The following is a 22,744-nucleotide window of genomic DNA, read 5'->3' on the forward strand; positions in this document are numbered from 1 at the left end:
GTGAGCCGGGGTCCCATTAAGATAGAAGATAGCGGCATCGGTCTCCATTCCAGCACCCCTGGAAGCCCGGCGCTCTGGGCCCCGCCTCACCCCCGCCCTCTGCACCCGCCCAGACCTTGGCTTTGCACGCCAGACTCCGAAAGGCTCTTTACTGTGTGGCCGAGGCCTCAGCAGCGTTTGGCACATTTACAAAAGAGACTTAAAAGGGGGATGGCAGCACAACGCTGCGGGAAGGGGGTGCCTGGCAGAAACATGCAGTTCCTGGGGCAGCGGGGCCAGCTGGGCTGGGCTGGGGGGGTTCCCAAAGCAGAGGGAAAGCTCCCCGGTCCAGTCTCACCACCATCCTGCCTGCCTGGCCATGGGGAAATCCTGGCTCACTCCGTAATAAGTTAATACAAATCACAGCAAGAGAAATATATACAAGGCGTGAGCCTCTGCCTGCAGCAGTGCTCTGGGCAGGGGCTCCTGCCCTGCCCTGCCCCAGGGTCCCCCGGCCACTATAAAAATCCAGTCGCCAGCAAAACAGCGACGGTCTCTGATGCTGCAGGGGTCCCCGCATCCCTGAGGCAGCCCAGCCTTTGCCCAAAGGCTGGAGCCAGTGTCCTGTCTCCCATCAAAACATTTTGTGGGGGATGCACCCTGCCAGCGCAGCTCCTGCTGGACAGGCACCAATTGCCAGCATCACCTTGGGAACCATCTGGCCGTGGCAGTCTCTGCCCCAGGACCACCCCGGTCCAGCTTGGAAAAAGGAGTGGCGAGCCGCTCTGGGGTGTAGGGAGGGTGGCTAGGGCAGGAGGATCTTCCGAGAAGGCAGGTTTTGGGAAGCACTGCCTGGGAGCTGCTCTTGGGACAGGGTGGGACAGGGCACACATGCTCAGGGGATTCCCTGCTGGGAAAAGGGCCATGGAACCTGCTCTTTGAGGAAAGGACATAGGGGACAGGCACTTGGGGAGTTGCTGGGGGTGCAGTGGGGTGGGGGCAGGCATGGGGAGCTGCTCTTGGGAAGAGGGGGGACTCAAATATGGGGAAATGTTAAGATGCAGGATGAGCGTGCCCGGGCCATAGGGTAATGCAGAGCAGTGGGGGTTCAGGGACCCACCACTCCAGCAGAGCCACTCGCACTGCACGTCCATGGGTTCTGGTCCTTGGGCTGAGTCCCTGCCAAAGGGCTTCCCCAGCACCTTTGGGCCCCACAGGCAGCTGGGGCTTCCCCAGACAAGTCCAATGTGTCTCCAAGAAGGGTCTCCATCTGCAGCCCCAAGCCACATGTGGCCACTTGAGGCCAAGGACAAAGCCCTGCCTGTCTCAGGGGTTCTGTCAGAGCAGGCTGGGGTGCTGGTGTTGCTAGAGGTCACTGGGTTGGCTTATACCCTCACAGCAGGGCCAGAGCCCGTGGTGAGGGGCACGGTGGAGCTGCAGTCATAGTCCAGGTCCACCACGGCATGGGAGCTGGCAATGAGGCTGTTCAGCGATGGTCCTGTCTGCCGCTCTCGGAAACTCTGGATGTAGCTCTGTGAGAGAGGGGGAACAGAAAATGAGGGGGCCCTGCCCCTGGACCACTCCACCCCACCCTAAACGCTGCTGCAGCCCCTCCCTGGCCCCCCTCAAAAACAGCCCAGTGGAATCCCCAGAATTTGGGCCATCCAGTGGCTGGCCACAGCAGGGAGCACAGGCTTATCCCTCCCCTGGGCATTTTGCACCTTGCCTACTGCTTGTTTCTACTATGCCCACAGAGCTCTTGGCCAGCAGCTCTCATTTGCTTGCAAAGGCTGAAGTGCTCCATGGTCTTAACAGCCCAGCTTAGCCCTTCTTGAGTTGCTCAATCCCTGGGACACCCCAGTATCATCCCTCAAGCAGCTCTGATGTTAGCTGGTGCCTGGGCACCTCTCCACGCCCCAGCCCACCCACTTGGAGAAGGAATGGCTGTGGAGACTGGGGGAAGATCTCTACCCTGGCTGCGGGACTCACGGGGGAGAGCACGTCCCCATCAAAGCGGCGCACAGGGTTGGGCTTGCGGCGGTAAGCAGGCTCAGGGGGGTGGGCTTTGTGCTGGTGGGGTGGTGGGTGGTGGGGTCTCCGCTTCTTCTTCTTCTCCTTTCGGTCTTCTCGTTGTTTGATTCGCATCAGCTGCACGCGGCGCTGCTGCCGGCTGATGATCACTGTGGAGCAAAGCGCCCTGTAAGCACTGGGGAGCACATCCAAACAATCCCTGCAGCCAAACCAGCACCAACTTTGTGCAACCAGGCCTCCCTTGGGTGGTGTGACGCCACAGAGTCCTGAACCCCGTATCTGTCCTTGTGAACCAGGTGCTGGAAACATCCACCCCAGTCCCCTGGTTCCCAGCTCCTACACTCACCCTGTGCCATGCCCATCTGCCCCACTCCCCACACACCTTCTGTATGGGAGTAGCCCTCGGCTGTGACCTTCCACTGGACCAGGACACCCAGTGTGGTGAGGAGCGGCCAGATGCCCAGGATGACCCAGCTGTACCAGCACACGGGGCGAGCAGGGGCCACCTTGATGCGTTCATAGATGTACTGCACCAGGAGGAAGAGCTCGATGAAGTAGTCGACAGTGACGGTCATGATGGCGCTGCCGAAGACGGCGGTGGAGAGCGTGGTGAAGAAGCGCTGCCACTGCAGGGTGAGGACAGCAAAGAGCATCCCCACACCCAAGAGCAGCGCGATGGGGATCCACACTGTTGGTGGGTGGTAGAACTGCTCCATCACCACCAGTGTGGCTACCGCCAGCAGCAGCCCCAGGAGCAGCCCCACCATGAAGAGGCCAACGCTGCGCACCAGCATGGTGACCAGCCCGCACAAGACTCCGATGCCCAACCCAATGCCCACTGAGGCCTCCACGCTCAGCTGTGTGTCCAGCACCCGCTCCTTGTAGCACAGCATGAAGATGATGATAGAGCCAAACATCAACCCCGTCAAGAACATGACCGCCTTGAAGCAGCGGTAGCCTGTGGAGAGACCACCATAGTCAGGGAATGGATGACCAGAATCCCCCAGCTCCCCTCTGCCCTCTTCCCCACTTGCCCCACCAGCAGTCAGGCTGGCCTGGCTCACCGAAGAAGCAATAGATGATGCCAAAAAGGCAGCACATGGCGCACACCACTGAGGGCACCACCTGGTAGCGACGCTCAATTTCCTGCTGGCAGTTGTGCCCCCACTCCTGGCCTGGCTCGTGCGGCAGCAGCTTGAACCGCAGCGTCTGCACAGTTGCAGTCATGGCTCTGGAGACTCCTGGGAGAGGTATCAAAATCTCCACTCCTGCCTCATAGGTCGCCGGCAGAACTGTGTCCCGGCACCCGCCCCACCTGGTGGGAGAGAGACAAGGAGTATGGAGGAACTGGTGGCATGTGCCCTGCAGCATGAGCCACCACTCAGCACCCAGACACCAGAAATCCTGCTCTGTCCCCCCACTACGTGGGTAGGAAGAGAAGGAATGGGAGAGCCTCATCAATGGCGGTGCAGACTGTCGCCCAATGTGTGGCTGTCCCCAGAGAGCCTACCTGTACCCCCAGCAGCTTTGTGTCACTTAATAATTTGTCTGTGGTTTCAATTTTCCTACCCATGCCTCTCCAGCACCCTTTCCTTGCTTGTTTAACAGGAGACTTCCACAACTTGGTATTTTCTGACTGTGAAGTAATTATGCTCAGTAATTAAGTCACCCCTCAGTCTTCTATTTTTATAGGCTAAACAGATTGAGCTCTTTAAGCTTGTACTCCAAGGCATTTTCTCCAATCCTCTAATCATATTTCTGGCTATTTTTCATCTCTGCTCCAGCTCCCACTGTCCTTGTAAAAACAAATTGGGCCTTCACACTAGATCCAGCCCTCCCATGCCAATCCTTGGGGCTGGAAGGGCACCAGCTGTAGCTGGCACTACCCCTTACCCAAGGGCTCACCCGTAACGCTGCGGTTGTGCCAGGATGCTGAGCAAACAGCTACTGGGCCCCCCGCAGCGCCTACACAGACGGAGGGGTCATAATCCCCTGCAAAGACTGATCCAGCTTCAGTTTAAACCTAATTACAGCATCCGTCTGCCTGCTCCCACCTGGAGCCAGTTCCATCACCCCTTCACTGCCCTAGTCCCTTTACAGGCTCAGTTGGTTTAGAATAGGTTTATTGTCACAAATTGTCCCCAGGCCAGCCTCACTCCTTCCAACTGCCAAGTTTATGCGGCCAGTTCAGGACAGCTCACAAAAACGGCGCTCTGGGAAGGAGCTGGGAAGAGGGCAAAGGCTGCAGTCATGGCTTCCTGTTGCCCAGCACTTTGCTGCTGCCCAGATGGCCTCCACTGGCATCTCACCCCTTGCCGACAACCTCCTTCCTCCCTTTGACCGGGGAAGGCAACACCAGTCAGGGCAAATCCCCGTGGGGAAGCCGAGCACAGAGCCTAATCCCAAGGAAGGGCGGGTAGGGAGCGGGCAGCCAAGCCTGGGCCCCTGCTCCAGCCCCCGGGGGGACGCTAAGCAGGATTGGACTTTACCCGCAGAGCCCAGGAGCGACGCTCCGGCCCTGGTGGGGATGGGCGACGGTGAGCGGAGTGAGAGCAGGGCTCTGCCGGCCCAGGGGACCGGGGATGCGGCACGGCACGGCCGGCAGGCCGGTGCGGGGATGGCATGGGAAGGCATGGGATGCCGAGGCGCCGGGCAGGCTGCGGGCAGCGGTGCGGGCGGCTCGCGGCGCCCATTGGCGCGGGCACTGTTGCTAGGGGAGCCCAGCGCCTGCTCATTGGCGCCGGGACTTACCCACCTGCTGCCGCCCGCCTCGGGCCCCCCGAACCCCCTCCCCTCCCCGCAGGCCACAGCGCGGCGGGGGCCGGGGGCAGCGCCCGGGGCAGAGCCCCGCCGCGGCGCCCCCATCGCCGCCCCCGGCCGGGCCCCGCTGCCCCCGCCGGGCTGTCGGGCCCCGGGCCGCCGGGGCGGGCGCGGCGTTGCCGAGCGACGGCCGCAAAGGCCGCCGGGGCGCGGGGCCGCTCCGCCCCTCTCTTTGTTCGGGGTGGGGGTCCCGGGGGCGCTAGGCCGGGCCCCCTCACGCCCATCCTAGGCTCCGCGCTCGCTCCGCCGGACGGCGGAAGGATAGGGAGCCAGGTGCCCCAGCCCTTCCCCCGAGGGGTCCGGAGCGTCACCCGCCTGCCGCATCCCCTAGTGCTGCCCACCCTCTGCCGCTCCGCCCGCTCCCACCTGCGCTCCCGGCGCGGCAGCGGCGGCGGCCCCGTGGCGCCCGGCGCTCCCGGCGCTCCCGGCGCTCCCGGCCGCGGACCCCGCGCATGGTGGCGGCGCGGCCGCCGCGCGGTGCTGAGCGGACAGCTCCGCTGACGTCACCGCGCCGTCACCGCGCGCCGGGGGCGGGGCCTCGGGGGAGGGGCGGGGCCTCTGCAGGGGGCGGGGCTGAGGTGGGGTAAATTGGGGGTGCATTGGGATACACATTGGGGTGTAAATTGGGGGTGCATTGGGATACACATTGGGGTGTAAATTGGGGGTGCATTGGGATACACATTGGGGTGTAAAGTGGGGGTGCATTGGGATACACATTGGGGTGTAAATTGGGGGTGCATTGGGATACACATTGGGGTGTAAAGTGGGGGTGCATTGGGGTACACATTGGGGTGTAAATTGTACAGTGTACAGCAGCGGGGTGCCATGGCGTGACGCAGCCCAAGGCTGTGTGCGCAGTGTGGCACAGCACAGCCCGGGCTGGGCCATGTGTGCCAGGTGCTCAGTGTGCAGCAGCTGCGAGGGCTGCAAGCGCCTTGGCACAGTGTGCAGGGACAGAGCAGTACAGGTGCAGGGGTGTGGATGTGGGAGCTGCAGGATAAGCTTGTGTCAGGTGGGACCTGACAATGGCCCTGGCAAGGGGCTGTGCCAGGGCCACGGAGACCGGAGTGCCTGCATTCAAGAGGGGGAAAATGCACGTCAGGGGCATCTAGAGCAGCTGCCCACCCGTCCCCCATGAGCGGATGGGAGCATGGCAAGCAGGTGGGGTGCTCCACAGAGACAGAGCTCTGGAGCTGGCGCCTCCTGGCTGTAGTGCCTAGGGACCCCCGGGAAATCCTGGCACACAGAAGACTCTTGGCAGCAGCTGCTGTTCCCCCTGGCAGCCCCTTCTCAAGCCCATGCCAACACTAGGGAGACAAAAGCGGGAGCTGCAGCTGGCAGGGGGCTGAGAAGGGGCTGCTGGAGGAACGGCACTTCCTACTGCTGCCTTCCTGCTGCTCCCCTACAGAATTTTCCAAGGCCGCCAGGCATGGGGGCCCTGGGCTCAGCCACTGCCAGGCAGTGTGTGCTCTGCCCTCAGCTTCCGTGTGTGTTTCCTGAGCTAAGAGTCTGCAAACTTCATTACTTTCTCTGATCTGCACCTCTGAGTATAAGTTCAGATCAACAGGATTATTTCAGAATGAAACCTCTCATCACTCACATAAAATGATCTGGGTTTGTATAAGCTGGCTAAAGTTAAATATTCCAACCCATAAAGGAAATAAAATGCATCTACTTCTAATGCATTTCACTATGTACATAAATAGGATACTTTGGTATTTTTTATCATCATGGCTGTTTTTTCACCTTTGTGCATGGAAAATCTCTGTTCCTTTCTTAGCTCTGCACCTTTTTCCTTCTGGTATCTCCTCATCCCATTGCTTTCTCTCTGATTCTAGTTTTTATGTTCTTCATTAAACTGCCATCCACGTGACCGCTTTTGCCTATTGCTTGTCTTGGTCTATTCAAGAGTAAAAAGGCCTATGAAAAGCAGCCAGGCTCGGATGATGGTCTAGTATCTCAGGAGGGTGGGATGCTGCCAACAACTTTCTAATGAAAACAGGCTGCTTTGTTTTAGAAAATGAAAGAGATCCTGGAGCTGAGTGGGTCCCCACGTGCCCTCATTGCCCTGCAGTGCTCTGTGGCTGCTGGTGCTTCCCAGGGCAATCGGGCTGTGTTTCATGGGGAGGCTGGAATGGACTCCCTGCCCCGAGTAAATCCAGAGGCACTTGAGAGTCCCAGCAGATGCAAGGCTGTGGAAGTGAAGCCATGGGCTGGGAAAGGGTGGAAAGGCCAGGTCCTCCTTCTTGTCCTTATTCAGCAATGCCTGGAACTGAGTGGCCGTGTAGGGCTTCTTGGCTTGCAGCTTCTGGTTTGGATCATTGCTGTGCTGGAAGCTCCGTTTGTGCAGCAAACTCTGCCCTGACACGGTTCCTTCAGCTTAGTCTGTCGCAGGGGCTCTTTCTGGCGGCCGGTTCGATGTCGGATCTATGCTGAACACAGCTCAGAGTGGGATGGTGACCCGACCCCAGCTGGAGGGGCTTCTTTTACTCCCATTTGAAAGGCATGATAAAGGTCCCTGCTGCTGGGATCTCCTGATGTCTGCCTGCCCTCCTCCTGGCCCGGGACGGCTTGATTCCGTGCATCCAAAAATCTTGCAGCCACCGCTAGCTCTCCTGGTACCCGGCGTGCCTCCTGCAGCCCGCAGCCCACATCCTGCGGCTCTGACCTCAAACACTCAGCCCCACTCTTCCTCCCGAGGCCTCAGCCGCCACCCACACCGAGGGACGACCCTCGGGCAGCGGTTTGGGGAACGTGTCGGTTCAAGCCCATCATTAATCGACCAGCGCCGTGGTTTGGGCTGTCCCGAGGAGCGGACACACGGCTCAGCGGAGGTCCCCGTGTGGCGGGCACAAAAGGCCGGGAAAATGCGCCCTAAAGCCCTCTGAGGTGCCGGTCCCCGGCGGATGAGCTTCCCGCTCTGTGAGCCGGCAGCCGGGGCCTAAGGTGCTGCCCTGCCGCCCCGCAGCCGGCGCTGGTGCGGGGTGCCCGGTGCGCGGTGGCGGACGCGGGGTGCCGGTTGCGGGGTGCCCGGTGCGGAGTGCCCGGTACGAGGTGCCTGTTGCGGGGTGCCCGGTGCGGGGTGCCCGGTGCGGGGTGCGGGGTGCCCGGTGCGGAGTGCCCGGTGCGGGGTGCCCGGTGCGGGGTGCCCGGTGCGGGGTGCCGGTTGCGGGGGTGCCGGTTGCGGGGTGCCCGGTGCGGGATGCCCGGTGCGGGGTGCCCGGTGCGGGGTGCCCGGTGCGGGGTGCCCGGTGCGGGGTGCGGGGTGCCCGGTGCGGGGTGCGGGGTGCCCGGTGCGGGGTGCCCGGTGCGGGGTGCCGGTTGCGGGGTGCCCGGTGCGGGGTGCCCGGTGCGGGGTGCCCGGTGCGGGGTGCCGGTTGCGGGGTGCCCGGTGCGGGGTGCCCGGTGCGGGGTGCCCGGTGCGGGGTGCCCGGTGCGGGTGCGGGTGCGGGGTGCGGGGCAGTCCCGCCGCGCCGCCCCCGGCCCGGCCGCTGCCCCATGGTCTCCCGGCAACCTGACCCCGCCCCCACGCCTGCCCCGCCCCTATTGGCCGCCCCGCCCGTGACGCGTCGGTGGCAGCGCGGGCCATTGGTCGGGGCGGGTGACGTGCGGCAGGGCGGGGCCCGCGGGTGACACGTCGGACGGCGGCGCCGCCAGCGGCAGCGGCAGCCGGCCCCGGTCGCGGTCCCGTCCCGGCCATGCGGCTGTCGCTGGTGTTGTCGGTGCTGCGGCCCGCCGGGCCCGTCGCCATCGGCGTCTCGCTGGGCTTCACCCTCAGCCTGCTCAGCGTCACTTGGGTGGAGGAGCCCTGCGGGCCGCCGCCGCGCCCCGCCACCCACCCGCACCCCGACGGCGGCCCCGCGCCGCCCCCCGGCCCCGCCAACGGCAACGCGGCGCGCAGGCCCAACGCCGTGCCCGCCGCGCTGGGCGCTGACAACTGGGAGCCCCGCGTCGTGCCCTACCGCCCACCCAGCCCCGGCAGGGCCGCCAAGAAGGCCGTCAGGTGCGGGGGGGCCGGGCCGGGGGACGTGGGCCGCCGCTCACCAGGGTTTATCCGGGGGTAGCTGCGGGCGAGCTTCAGGTTCCTGCCTTGTCGGGGCTGGGGGGTCTTACAGAAGGCTTAGCGGTATTTTTTGCTTTCCATTCAGCCACCTAGGGCTGCCGACGGGTTTTTCTCACTGAGAGTGCCTTTCCCAGCTGCTTCATTTCCTCCCCTGTGCCCGACTTCAGCGTGCTCTCAGCGAAGAGCCTCCTGCCCGTGCCGGTGCCCCTGTGCGAAGGTTGCCTGCTGCAGCACGTGCTGCCGGACACCCTGCCACGGTCCCCTCCTGTCTGCGCAGGGACCCCTCCCTGGTGGCATGTCCCCACCCAGTGCTGCGAACGCCAGCCTGCTCCGGAGTCGGCTGCAGCCCCATCCCAGCGTCCCCTGGATGTCAGGGAATAGGCAGTGAAAGGGCCTCCTTGTCCTGGCGAGGTGGTGGGCGGATGAAGGGGGCTGAATGGGGCCACTGTGTACCAGGCGGCGGTTGGGGGACGTGTTGGGGGGGGTCGCTTCCTGCTACTTCGCCAGACTGGGAGAATTAAACCTGAAAGTCATTGTGAGTGCGACAGCTGGGGGCCGTGGTGGGGAGGGGGACACAACCAGCCCTCTTGCTGGCTTCAGCAAGCTGTGTGCGGCTTGGCTTCCCCAGGGAGGGCAGCACGGGCTCTCCTGCCTGCCTGCTTTAGAGTAGTATGACTGGCAGGGGTGGCAGGAAGGTGCTTCCCATTTCAGACCTGGCTGCGGCTGGCCTCATGGTTGGGGTGTCTGGTGGGTCACGTCCTTGCTAGAGTTGGGTTGTGCAGCCCTGTTTCCTGCTTTTAGCTGTGCTCAGCCTTTTGAGAGCATTTGTTTTGAGCTGGACTGGCCAGCTTATGGGAAGGTAGGGTCTCCTTTGGTCTCAAGTTGACAGGGGACCTCATTAAAATGCTCTGTAGTGCCTCTGACACAGGTGTAGTAGTAGCTGGTGACTAGAGTAGTGGGGTGATGTGTTTTGTGCATGGCTGAAGAGGCTGAACTGCCCGGGAGCAGTTCCTGCAGAGGAGCTGAGGTCGGTGCCATTGGTTACAACAGGGAGGGTGCCGGCTGGGGTGGGTTGCAGTGCCCTAGAGACCATACATTGTCTTCTTGCAGGACCCGGTACATCAGCACAGAGCTGGGGATGCGGCAGCGGCTCTTCGTGGGTGTGCTGACTTCCAAGAGCACCCTGAACACACTGGGGGTAGCTGTCAACCGCACGCTGGCCCATCGCCTGGAGCGCCTGGTGTACTTCACGGGCACACGGGGCCGCAAGGTGCCCCACGGCATGACGGTGGTGACACACAGTGACGAGAGGCCCATCTGGAACATGTACCAGACCGTCAGGTACCTTCTGGACCACTACGTGAACGATTTTGACTGGTTCTTCCTGGTGCAGGATGATACCTACACGGAGGCGCACCGCATCAGCCGCCTGGTTGCCCACCTCAGCATTGACACCCACCTCTACCTGGGTCGTCCTGAGGAGTTCATCGGTGGGGACACTGAGGGACGTTACTGCTATGGAGGGTTTGGCTACTTGCTGTCCCGCAGCCTCCTCCTGCTCCTGCAGCAGCACCTGGAGAGCTGTCGCAATGACATCCTCAGTGCCCGGCCTGATGAGTGGCTGGGCCGCTGCATCATTGACTACACAGGTGTCAGCTGTGCTGAGGAACACGAGGTAGGTCCTGCAGCAGAGATGGCTGGATCCTAGCCCAGTGTTTTCCCTCCTCCCTGTGGGCTCTCTCAACCCTGGGAGGACTAGCTGTTGCACCCTGACATCCTTTGAGCTTGCTGTGCTGGCATCTGGTGGTGTGGGAGTACAGGTTGGGGCTGGCTGTGACCTATCTCTCCTGGCTGGCACAGGGTCTGCATTACCACTATTTTGAGCTGGGGAAGAACGCAGACCCTGAACGGGAGACTGACCTCCGTTTCCAGACCGCCTTCACTGTCCACCCTGTGCTGGATCCCCTCCAGATGTACCGCCTGCACAAGTACTTTGCACAGGTGGAGCTTGAGAGAACCTATCAGGAGATCCAGCAGCTCCAGGTGAGACCAGGCTTGGATGGGAGGTATCGGTTCTGTTTATTATCCCAGTGGGCTTTCTGGTTTCTCTGTGGGATTTTCACCTGATCCTGTTGTTGGACAGCATCAGCTGAGCTCATGTGGCTACAGAGGCAGTGGTGCTGTCTGGAAAGCAGCTTTGGACCTAGGTGGGTCCTGGAGATGATGAGGTGGTTCAGGGTGATGAAGCCAGAAGGGTGGAGAGGTCTGTCACAAAGGCTGGATTGGCTGGGGGAGAAAACCTGAGGTGCTGAACAGGAGTCTGGTTGAGGGCAGAGTTGTTCTGGCACTGCTTTTTGAGCCAGCTCTGGCTAATCTCTGCGTATCAGAAATCAGCTTGAGTGCTGCCAGAGCTGGAAGACCTGCTTGTGCCTGCCTTGGCTCTCACTCCCCCATCTCTTGTCTTGCAGATGGAGATCCAGAACGCCAGCAGCCTGTCTGCGGATGGGGACCACATCGCCACATGGCCCATTGGCATCCCACCCCCATTCCAGCCCAAAACTCGCTTTGAGGTGCTGCGCTGGGACTACTTCACAGAGGAGCAGGTCTACGCCTGTGTGGATGGCTCCCCCAAGTGTGAGCTGCATGGTGCGGATCTGGCGGACGTGGCCGATGTGGTGGCCACGGCCATGGAGGAGCTGAACCGCAAGTACCAGCCAGTGCTCCACGTCCGCAAGCAGCAGCTGGTGAATGGGTACCGGCGCTTCGACCCCACGCGCGGCATGGAGTACACGCTGGACCTTCAGGTGGAGGTGGTCACCCAGAAGGGGCACAGCCGCTCCGTCACTAAGCGAGTGCACCTGGTGCGGCCCCTCAGCGAGGTGGAGATCATCCCCATGCCCTATGTGACAGAGGCCAGTCGCATCAATGTCATCCTGCCGCTGACGGCTCATGACCGGGACTACGCTGCTCGCTTTCTGGAGGCTTATGCGGCAGCCGCTTTTGAGAGCAGTGAGAATGCAGTGCTCACCTTCCTCTTCATCTATGACCCCTTTGAGGCCCAGCAGGTCACTCAGAATGACATCTTTGCCTCTGTGAAATCCCAGATCACCGAGTATGAGCGCAAATATGCAGAGGTAAAGATCCCGTGGATCAGTGTTAAGACGGATGCACCCTCCCAAATCAAGGTCATGGACATTATCTCCAAGAAGCATCCTGTGGACACGCTTTTCTTTGTGGCTGGCGTGGGGACAGAGGTCACCATTGACTTCCTTAACCGCTGCCGGATGAACACCATAAACAACTGGCAGGTTTTCTTCCCCATCCACTTCCAGGGCTACAATCCAGCCATTGCTTACCACAACCAGGTGCCACCCACGACGCTGGACCTGCTGAGGGACATGGGGCGCTTTGACCGTGACGTCTTCCATGAAGCCTGCTTCTACAATGCCGACTACATGGCAGCACGCACCCGCATGGCGGGGGACGTGCAGGAGAATGAGGACATCCTGGAGACCCTGGACATCTACGACATGTTCATCAAGTACTCCAACCTCCATGTCTTCCGGGCTGTGGAGCCTGCCCTGCTGCAGCGCTACCGGCACCAGGCGTGCAACCCCCGGCTCAGTGAGGACATCTACCACCGCTGTGTGCAGAGCAGCCTGGAGGGTGTAGGCTCTCGCTCCCAGTTGGCCATGGTCCTTTTTGAGCAGGAGCAGGGGAACAGCACCTGAACCCTGGATGGTGGAGGGGCTGGCCCTGCCATGTTATGCCTGCCTGCCCACTCCACTTCTTCAGCCCAAATCTGTCTTCCTTCTGCAGTGTCTGCAGAGATTGCTGGTGTCCAAGCTCGTGACTTGCCCCACTGGGGCTCCCCAGGCCGGGGTCTGCCAGCCCAGGGTGCCTGGGTCTTTCTCGAGCAGCCATGGCTGTGCAGACCCCAGGCAGGATGGGGTGAGAGTCACTGAGCTGCAGGCTGGAATGCCTGGCTCCTCATCCAGAGGTGGTGGCTGCTGTCCTCATCCCTCTGTCCTGACCCTGCTGCTGGGCACTGTGGAGATGAGCTGCCCTGTCTCTTGCTGTCCCCCCTTAACTGGAGGAATGTAGACCCAAAGTCTCCCTTCTGCAGGGCCGTGACTGCCACAGGACCTGGAGTGATCCCTTGTAGTTTCCCCAGTGTCCTGGGACAGGACTGTGCCCGTTGCTCCTTTGGAGCATTGGCCTGGTTGTACAGGGAGGAACGTCCCTGTGCCTGCCACAAGCTTGGACAATGGAATGGGGCACATCCCATCCCAAAAGAGCAATAAGGATGTTGGTTTTGGCATTTTGCCACTTGGCAATGAGCTGGAGTGCTCCTGGCTGGTTGGAGTGTGAAGAACTTGGGCCCCTGGGGCTGGTGGGTGTAGGGGGTGCCAGAGGGGATCCTGCTGATTTCACGTACCATGAGCTGCTCCCCATGGGAACCATGACCCAGGCCGCTTCGGCCTTCGCAGTATTGATAGGACGTCGGAGGTCACAGCCCTCAGACGAGAGCCTCCTGACAGAGGTGGGATCCCTCCCCACTGTGGGGCTGCCCTCAGGGTCGAGGGACATTGTGCCTGACACTGATGGGCATGGCAGAGGGCTTGGCTGTGCATCTCCTAAGGAGAAAGTGACTGAGGAGCCGCTCTCTGCTCCTGGTTTGTATTTAATAGGGGAAAAGGAGGGGGGATGGGGGGTGCATTTACACTAATAAAATGGAGAGAAATACTGGTGAGTCTGGCTGATTCTCTCTTGAAGCAACTATGGGTGTTCTGCTGGGGGTCTCTATGGTGGTAGGTGCTGGGTGCTTATATAAGTTCTGTCTGCACCTGGCTGGACAGATTCCTTACAGAAATGCTTCTTTCCCCAAGAACTTGCAACATCCTTTACCTGAGCAGGGAGATGCCTGCTTCTTCTTGAGGAGGCTGAGGGAGCCCATTGCCTTATGCACAGGCTGGCAGATGTTGTGCCAAGCAGACACATGGAAATACCTGCTTGAACCCCTGTGGCTTGCAGCAGGAGTCCTACACTTCCTCTGATGCTCATGGTCTCTGGAGCTGTCCTGCTGTAGCTGCCTGCTGCCATCACTGATGGTATGGCAGGATGCTGAGCTCCCTGATGTGGGAAATCTGGTGCAACAGGCTGAGTGCTGTGCCTTTCCTGTTGCTGCAAACTTGTGGTCCCACTGACCAGTCCTCCTCAGACCTGTCTATGGGTAGAAAAACACCAGTGAAGGGCTGGTGCAGCTGTGTGTTCTCCCACATCTGCTGTCTCTGTAACAGCCTTTGTGGTCTGTACATGAGTAACAGGGGACTCCTGGCCCATGCCAGAGCAGAGGCTGGCTGCTCAGGTGAGGTGAGCTCTGCAGTCCAGGATCTGGGATCAGCTCTGAAGGCAACTCCCAGGCCAGAAGCACTGTGTTCAATCACTGGTGTTGGATCTACTCTCCTGCGTTACTCTCACTCTTTTTTGAGCTGTTTTACATCTCAGGGCTTCTCAGCAGTTGTGTTTTCCAGTTCTTAGTTGGGTAGAGCACTGTGGTCCTGTCCTGGACTGTTTCATCACCAGAGCTCCTATTTACATTATGAGGCGTGAGGACTGTGACCCCTGCCCATGGTGCCTGCTCCAGGCATGATTTTCGTGACTCCGTGTGTCCTTCCCACCAGTCCTTTACTCATCATGTTTTATTGTGTCTCATGAAATACATGTATCAAAGAGACACCCCCAAGAAAATTAACTGAACCTACTCTCTATTACTTATCAAGGCTGCTAGTGCTCAGCAAAACTCATGGAGAGCCCCTAGGTTCTGTGGTGTGCCTTTTCCAAGGATACCTCATTCATCTCTTCCTGTTCCAGTCTGTATCCATGGTGTAGGAGTGTATATGTTTAAATATAATTTTATTATATTTCAGACAGTAACTGCTAGCTTGTTCTGAGTACTTCTATTTTTGATCTTCCCTAAGCATATCCTTAATTCCCTTCAAGTGTAAATCTGGGGCAGAGGGAGCTAGGCAAATGCAGGTGTGTTACAGATACAGTTATCCTCTGAAAAGCAGACCAAGTAGTAAGATGTGATTAGGCATTAGAAGAGTATCCAAATGGTAATAAAGCAGCTTCAAATCAAGTTGGCTGTGAAAAAAAAAACCCCAGGATTGTCATTTAATTATCATGAGACGGTCTGGATAAAGTTGCTCTTGGCTCACCACTGTTTACCCAGACCGAGTTAGAGGTATTTGCATACTTAACACTCTGTGCTATCAATACCAGCAGAGGCTTCCTGCTCTGACATATGTATGAGCAAATGACAGTGCTTTTGGCACTCCCAGCATGCTTACTGCTCCCTTTTCAAGGGAGCTGGCAGAGTTTGAAGTTGTTTTAGTGTTTGCCACGCTATTTGCAGCATCAAAACATGATGACACCCCAAAGAAGGATATGCAAAACTTTAGGCAGGGGGTTGGTGACACAAGCAAGGTGAGTGCTGGCTGTGAAGTGAGTGCCATCTGTGCTCCCAGGGATGTGGCAGAGACCTGTGACAATAGGGACATGGGCACAGGTGCACTCTGCCCCTCCCCTGCCCTTACTGGGCTGGCAGGTGCAGGCAGGGTGCCAGACTGGGACAGTGACACCTTTGCAAGGGGCGGGAGGAACAGCTCTGGGTGCTGATGTGGGTGGCTGAGAAAACAGAGATGTTCTGTGATCCCTGATCACTACTTTCATACAATTTGTGGATTTTTGCACTTAACCAGTTGTGGAGGCAGGGCAGTGAAAGGTTTTACAAATGAGGCAGGAGAAAATTTGTCTCTTGTGTTGTAGGCTTCTGCTTTCCTTGTGGAAATTTTCTAAGTGTTGCTGGCTCACTACAGCAATCAGGAGAGACAGAGCAACTTCCTCTTGGAAAGCTTTTCAGAAGAGAGAGTGAAGGGGTAGTTCAGAGCACTCTGAAGCACAAGAGGGAATGTCTGAATACACTGGGCCTGGGTAGGCACCTGCCTTCCCTCCTGCCTCCTCTCTTATTTCTGCACTGTGGCAAGGAAACAGACTTAAATGGGAAAATCCAAGCTACTGCTGTTCTCCCCCACACCCACCCCCTGCCCTGTAGTTAGTTTTCCTGTGTATGAAAACACAACAGTAAGCCTGTGAGCAGGGAAGGCAAAACCTACTTCTCTAGCACTGCTTGGGTCACTTCAGGCTGTGCTAAGCTCTGTGGCAAAGCTACTTCAGCCCCAGCAATATTAATCAGTTTGATGGCTGACCTTTGGGAGGATATGGGAATTGTGGCTGTGCCAGGAAAGAGTAGGAGGGTGAGAGAAAATGCAATGCCCTTTCTTCCCTGTGCTTTCTTTGGGAAGGGACCAGTGGTGCTTGTCCTGCAGGACCAGCTCCTGACCACAGGCCAGGACCCAGCTCCAGCAAACATTTCCTCCTGTCTCTAAGTGAAGGCAGAAGAAGCTGGTCTGCTTGAGGAGGAGCAGACAGGGAGGTGCCAAGCTGTGCCTGCATCCAAACGCCTTGGATGTCCAACAAACTGCTTAGCCCCTCTGGAGTGTGTGAGGGGCTTTGGTTAGGGCTTTTTCTGTACAAGCTCAGGGAAATCAGAGCATTCCAATGAAGAAGGAAAGCTGTAGGTACAGGCAGAGCTGCTGTTAGTGTGTGCCTGCCTGCAGGGGTTTCCTTCCATGGGGTGTCAGCATATCTGGCTGTGCCCAGGGATGTCCCCTCTGGGTCCACACCACCCCAGCATTGGCAGAATGCAAGACCCTGAAGCTCTGGTACTGGGGGAAGATGCAGGCAGGCTGCTTGGACTTCTATTTTAATTGCCTCCTTGGTTTTCCCAGCCTCCTTGCCCACTGTCAGGGGCCAAGTGCTGGAAAGTGCGTGCTGTGTGTCCCTTGCCTGGCCCAACTGATCGGCACCACCAGTCCGTTTTTCCAGCAAGGGAGTCATGGGCAAATGATCAAAGAGCAAAGCAGTGAGCTTGGCATTTGCACGTTATATAGACATGCTGAGAGTCACTCCTTTCTCCAGGTGTTGCCTGTCATCATCAGCATCTCCAGGCAGGAGATGCTTGGGGAGGAGGTGACAGAAGTGAGGCCACATGTCCCATTGCATTTCAGGGCTTACTTCAAAACCCTCTGCTCCCAAGCTGGATGGTTTTTGTTTTTTTTCTTTTGAAAGGCAGTTTTTCTATGAGAACAGCTGTAATTACTGTTCATGGCAGTGGAGGCATGTTGGATAGTGCCCAGAGGGGATGCCTGCCCCATAGATGGAAGAGATCCTTGCTGCCTGCTCCATCCAGGTGCCTACTCCCTGCTGCCACTCCTGCTGTGTCTTCTGGGGTTGTCACCTCTATGGCGACAGAAGCTGTCGCCAGCACAGCCGGTCCTGCTGCGAGCAGGTACTTGGAATTTGTCCAGAGCACTGTGCTCATTAAAATTAAGGGCCTGTTTCACTGTAGTGGATCCCCTTCTAATTATGCCCCAGCTATTTCATGTGGTTCATTACAAGTGTTTCAAGCAGTGCTGTGCTGGGTGAGCCCCAGGTGGCAGCATCTCCATCTCTGGGGATGACCAAGCCCCTTGTGGCCCTTGAATAGGCACAGCAGGAGAGGGGGCACCCAGGAGCCACAGCATTGGGGTTTGTGGTTGATCCTGGGGCACTAAACCTGGGTTGTCCCACTGGTCCTCCTCAGCCCAGTGCCATCTGTGCTGGGACATGAGGCATGTCACAGGCAGGGGGTGGTGCTGGGTTCATGTCATCTGCCTGTCCTGTTTGCAGAAGTGGGAGACCCTACAGGAGCTGTCACTTCCAGATAGCACCTGCAAGTTATCAAATTAAAGAATAGAGGTGCCGAGAGTAACAGAGAAAAATACATGTCAAATCTTCATTAGGTCATCACTACAGGGCTCCTGGGAATGATCCTGAGGCTGCTTTGTTGGCATAAAAGCCAGGATGGGCCATGCATGAAGCTCAGCCTTTCCTTCTGCCATGTTTCACTCATGTGCATAGTGCTGGAGGAGCTGGAGGATACCCTGAGGAAGGACCTCGTGGGCTCACCACACAATCTTGCTCTTTGCTGAGCTCCTGTGACACATCTTCACTGTAGAGCAGGAGGTACCATGAGCTCCCAGTTACTGTCTTGGTGCTGATGAAATGATGGGGCGTCCTGGAGGGGCAAATGGGTCAGAATCTGGTGGCAGGGACAGTCTCATTCCAAAGGGATCCAATCCTCTTGTTGATAACAAGATGTGGAGGATGTAGCTGTTTCCCTGCTTTTCCCTTTAGCACCCAAGCTCAGTGCTCTTCTCTCTGGGCATGGTGTGAGCTGTGGGACGTGGCCCTGTGTCCCAGCTAGCTCGGGCATTTTCAGCCTTCACTGGTTTAGAGGGAAATCTGTGGTGCCTGGTGCTGGCAGCCTTCACCAAGAAGTCAGCTTCTGTTTCCTACTGTGTCCCCTTTGTGCTGCAGGGTAGCTGAGGCAGATGGAGAAGGCAGGAACTGGAGGAGCACCTCTGCCAGTGAAAGCCCCAGCAGGGCTCCCCTTCCCCTCCACCCATCCTCTGTCCTCCCCTGTTTGAGTTTCACCCTGCAGCCCTCGTATATGAGCACAGGGCTGTAAAGTGTTCCCTGTGTCCCACCACCACCTCTCCTCTGGGGTGGTGTCTCACCCATCTCTGCCCCATCAGCCCTCGCAGGCATCTCTGGACCTACTTGTGCCTCTTTATTAGGGAGCATTTGTACATTTATAAAACAGTGACGCACATCTCTCACATTCACACCAGCACGAGGATGGCTTGTGCTGGCCCTCCCACCATGGTGCCCATGCCCACCCCGCTCAGGCCTGCTGCTCTGCCTGGCAGGAAGGGGACACATCCTGCACCCCCCACTTGCCGCAGGGGACCTTGGTGTAAGGCTGGCTGGCATGGCCATGGCACGTTCCTGGGATAACATGTGGCACCCCTCTGGGGACCCTCCTGCTTGCAGGTTGGCTTATGGGAACCCCATGGGGAGCCAACACGGGGTGCTCTGGAGGGCTCCCTGGGGAGAAGCGGGGTGGCTGGCCTCCTGGGAGGCTCACTGTATATCCCCCCACGCAGGGGAACATGGGGCACCACGCAGCTGGGTGTTTGCACCCACAGGGAACATGCTTACACATGGGTGCATACTTCAAGGGAGCTGTTGGACCATGCATACCCAGAGCCAGGGCTGCTGGTGCCCTGGTCCCTGCCCTGCGCCTCCCATGTGTGGGCTGCAAGGATGATGGCTCCTCCTGCATCTATGGCTTTGGGCACGGCACAGCATGGCCACGTTCCAACTGTGGGCACCAGGGATGGGGACCAAACCAGCAGGGCCAGAGGCTGCCTGGCTCAACCCCAGCCTTCCCCAGAGGTCCCAAATTCCTGCCCTGGGGTCCCCCTCTGCCAAGTGTGTGTGTTGAGGGGGGCTTTGCCAGCTCGCCCCCCCTCCTGAGATATTTTGGGGCAGTTTGCCCTGCGCTGGTGTCTGCTGCTACAGTGGAGGGGGTGGAGGCAATGTACAACAGGACAGGGGGAGTGCTGCGGGTCCTGCCATGCGTCCTGCCATGGGTCCCGCCATCTCAGGGCAGGCAGGAGGACTGTGGATGCCAGTTTTGGCCAATGCTCCGGCCAGCGGGTTGGACTGTGGCTGTCCGGGTGGTGCTGGGCACAGAGCACCCTCCTAACCATGTACAGTCTGGGGGAGGCACAACGGGTGCTCAGCACCTGGGGCTGGGAGCATGGCAAGGGGTACGTGCACGGTGCAAAAGAGCAGCAACAGGCAGGGGAGTGAGGGCAGGACCTACCGTGCTGCCTGGGCTGTGCCAGGCAGCTACACCAGGGGATAAGCCACTCTGGGCAATACCTGGGCAAGGAGAGGATGGGTTCACAACAGATTGGGGCAGGAGACAAGGGGAGGCAGTAGGTTTGCAGTGCTGAAATGACTGGGGATTATTGGGGGCCAACACTGGAGTGGCAGGGGGAGTCACAGTGCAGGGGTCTGGCTGGGAACAGTGATGGAGGGGCTGCAGCCCTGAGAGACTGCGTGAGGTTGGGCAAGGGTAGGCAGATGTTCAGGGGTGTGTCACAGTGGTGGTGGTGGTGCCAGGGGTCAAGGTGGTGCCATGCAGGTGTGGCTGCAGTTGGGGTGTCCCTGGGCTGGCCACGGGGGCCATGTTGCTCAGAGGGGTGCCCTGCAACGCTGCCCTGCCCTGCAGCAGGAAGGGGGAGAGGTGGTTCCCGGGCAGAGGGAAGCTGTTCCAGGCATGTCTCTCTCCTGGGGAAAACCATGCAGGGCAGAGACCACCACCCAGGAGGGGTCAGCAGGGGAGGGTTGGAGGGGCTCACAGGAACCTCAGCTTACCCCCTTCATGTTCTGCAGCACCAGGGCCTCTCTGGCCCACACCTGCTGCTCCCCCAAACCCCCTGGCATGCCCATGCCCCTCCACGCTGTGTGCTTGAAACTGGGCTGAGCCCACGTGCTAGGGGCAAGCAGAGGGGATAGGCAAAAGGGCCGGGGGGCTGCTCCAGTGCCGGTGCTGAGGCAGCTCCAGTGGCATCACTGGGTGTGGCTGGTCCTGGCAGTGGGGTGGGGGAGGCAGGGCCTGTGCCCACCTCACCCAGTGCCGTGGTCCCTCTCCATGAGAACGCTGGGGAGGGGGGTGACAGGGGGCTGCCCCCCAGTCCCAATCTTGCCTAGCAGGCGAAGTCCTCGAAGACTCCCTGGTGAGGGTAGTGGTGGCGGTGGTGGTGGTTGGGCAGGATGCCCGCGTTGTAGGCGCCCTCCACGTGCCGACCCAGTGTCTCACAGGGGCTCTGTGGGGATGGCAGTCAATAGTGTGGGCACAGACTCCATGCGCCCAGCCACCTCCCTAGTCCTCCCACCCATCACAGCCTGTGCAAAGGAGCTCCCCGGGGGACACCCAACTCCCTGCCTCCCTGTGACTGCGCTGACTCTGCAGCCTAAAGCCACCAAATGCAGAACCACACAGACTCTCGATCTTGGGATGATGTCCCTTCCCCTCATGGAGTGGGGGCAGACACATGGCTAGGCCCCATCCTCGAAGCCTCCAGGCAGCCCAGCCCTGCAGGGGTACCTGGTCCTTCATCTCCTCCAATCCCAGTGTGGCGATGCTGCCCGAGGGCTTCTTCAGAGGTGGCTTGGAGCGGCGCAGGACCCGGCTCACCTTATCTCGGATCACCTGCGTGCAGATGAGGGGTCAGACCCAGACCTGCACACAGGTAGCACTCTGTGTGTGGACACACAGTCTACACGGATCTGCTGCCTTCTCCCCTTCTCACCTAGGGACAGTGAGACAGTACCTTGGCCCTCCCTGTCCTCAGGTCATTGAGGAATGCTGGAAGACCCATTCTCCTCCCACTGCCTTCCTCTGGGTGTTCCCTAATTTGGGGCTGTTATAGACCTCAGGATTGGCCATACATTTTATGCCCTCCCCAGGAAGCCTGTCTCTGCACCCACTGCCGAGACACATCCCTGAAGGCTAAGCACACCTCATAGATGTAGTCCAGGATCTCCAAGATGGTGAGGATGCTGGCACCGATGAACAGGCCCATCTGCCCCCCGATGTCCCCTGGGGAGGAGGAGGGGAAGATCGTCACCAGGAGATGCTGTGCAGCCCACTGGAAGCCTGAGGTGGGCCAGCAGGGCAGTGGGCAGTGCCAGGGCTGCTGGATGGCGGGGGACAGGGCAGTCATGGGGCAGGGTCAGCAGGACATGGAAGGAATGGGAGACATGCGGGATAAGGGACAGTCAGCAGCATTTCACCCTTCAGCCAGCCTGTGGCTGGCTGCTGCTCTGGGTGATCCCTCCCCCACCAGACCCACGTCTTCCCAGGGCTGAGACCCAGAGCTCCGCGCCTTAGGGCCCCACAGGAAGGCGAGGGGAGTCACCGAGAAGCCCAGCAAGGTCATAGGCTTTCTTCTGCTCAATGGCTTCATAGTTGAGTGCCTCAAAGAAGATGTCCAGCACCAGGAAGTTCTCCCTGTGGGGACACCATTGTGCTCAGCAAAGAGGGCTGGTCATTGACTCTCCTTCACCACTTCCCACAAACCTCCCGTGTCCCCCAGCCCTACAGCACCCTGGTGCTCCCAAGGCCCTCGTGAATTATTCAGGCTGGTGCAGTGGGGACATCGATGGGGCATGTCCCAGGCCAGGAGAGACAGTGGGGTGGGCAAGTGCTGGGAAGAGGACAAGTTGGGAAGAAGCTCTAGTGTAAACCCCCCCTGCACAGGGAATGCTGCAGAGACTAATATACCAGAACCCTCTCTCTGCATGCTGCCAGGAGTGGAGTGAAGTTCCCCAGGTCCCCAGCCCCCTGCCCACCCCCTGGAATACCCCAGTGCTGGTGGCAACTCACCGAATGTAGGTCTCATTCTTGTTGTACTTGCGGGCGAGGTAGCGCGCTGAGCCCTTGTTGGGGATGCGGACCATGGAGATCTCCTTGCCATAGCGTGTCAGGTTGCATGGTGTGGGGCAGCTGCAGCGCTCCTGGCTGTCCTCCACTGCTGCATCTGGGGACAGACACCCGTTGGCACAGCCAACAATCTCCAGCCCTCTCCCTGGGGCACTCAGCCAGCCCCTAGACGCCCACCCACTGCCGCACCTACCCAGCGTGTGGTCAGCACACTCGATGTACACATTAGGGGAGCAGATGGACTCATTGCCTGTGGAGAAACAGGTGGTTGGGAGGGGGGAGTCTGGCCAGATTCTGGCCCCCACTCTTGACTCACTCCCTTGGAGGTAGTGGGGCAGGGTGCAGAGGGAATGGGGATGAGTGACCCTTGGGTGCAGGTTGGTTGA

General features: G+C 59.3%; 3 protein-coding genes across 10 annotated transcripts in view; 1 reads left to right on the top strand and 2 right to left on the bottom strand.

Annotated features, from left to right (window-relative positions):
* Nucleotides 1–135: 135 nt before the first annotated feature.
* TMEM198 (transmembrane protein 198) lies at nt 136–8,000 on the bottom strand. 5 transcript variants are annotated; one of them, XM_086898805.1, is made up of 5 exons: nt 6,577–8,000; nt 3,075–3,325; nt 2,393–2,968; nt 1,969–2,159; nt 136–1,511 (listed from the first exon to the last, which is right to left on the bottom strand). In XM_086898805.1, exons 2-5 carry the CDS (start codon nt 3,235–3,237, stop codon nt 1,365–1,367), a joined length of 1,077 nt encoding a protein of 358 aa, XP_086754931.1. In that variant the 5' UTR covers nt 3,238–3,325; nt 6,577–8,000; the 3' UTR covers nt 136–1,364. The 5 variants fall into 5 exon arrangements, with proteins under 5 accessions (XP_086754931.1, XP_086754935.1, XP_086754932.1 ...); XM_086898809.1 differs by lacking the exon at nt 6,577–8,000 and adding an exon at nt 5,197–5,295 and having other exon boundaries at nt 1,951–2,159; XM_086898806.1 differs by lacking the exon at nt 6,577–8,000 and adding an exon at nt 5,197–5,259.
* Nucleotides 8,001–8,398: 398 nt separating this feature from the next.
* CHPF (chondroitin polymerizing factor) lies at nt 8,399–13,639 on the top strand. 2 transcript variants are annotated; one of them, XR_015289604.1, is made up of 5 exons: nt 8,449–8,833; nt 10,004–10,568; nt 10,754–10,936; nt 11,362–12,769; nt 12,835–13,639. XR_015289604.1 is itself a non-coding variant. In XM_086898799.1 (4 exons), the coding sequence occupies exons 1-4, from the start codon at nt 8,529–8,531 to the stop codon at nt 12,622–12,624; spliced, it is 2,316 nt and encodes a 771-aa protein (XP_086754925.1). In that variant the 5' UTR covers nt 8,399–8,528; the 3' UTR covers nt 12,625–13,639. The 2 variants fall into 2 exon arrangements, 1 of the variants encoding a protein (XP_086754925.1); XM_086898799.1 differs by having other exon boundaries at nt 8,399–8,833; nt 11,362–13,639.
* A 4,971-nt stretch (nt 13,640–18,610) lies between these two features.
* Nucleotides 18,611–22,744, bottom strand: part of ASIC4 (acid sensing ion channel subunit family member 4) — a 62,985-nt gene continuing 58,851 nt past the window's right edge. For all 3 annotated transcript variants that reach the window (XM_086896679.1, XM_086896681.1, XM_086896680.1), the window contains exons 5-10: nt 22,552–22,608; nt 22,302–22,455; nt 21,835–21,926; nt 21,436–21,515; nt 21,021–21,125; nt 18,611–20,739 (exon numbers count right to left, since the gene is read on the bottom strand). In XM_086896679.1, coding sequence (XP_086752805.1) covers nt 20,620–20,739; nt 21,021–21,125; nt 21,436–21,515; nt 21,835–21,926; nt 22,302–22,455; nt 22,552–22,608 — 608 coding nt within the window. In that variant the 3' untranslated portion in view covers nt 18,611–20,619. The remainder of the gene's footprint in view (nt 20,740–21,020; nt 21,126–21,435; nt 21,516–21,834; nt 21,927–22,301; nt 22,456–22,551; nt 22,609–22,744) is intronic.

The sequence above is a fragment of the Cyanistes caeruleus genome, chromosome 7 (genome assembly GCF_971803275.1).
Source record: "Cyanistes caeruleus chromosome 7, bCyaCae1.hap1.1, whole genome shotgun sequence".
Taxonomy (NCBI): Eukaryota; Metazoa; Chordata; class Aves; order Passeriformes; family Paridae; genus Cyanistes; species Cyanistes caeruleus.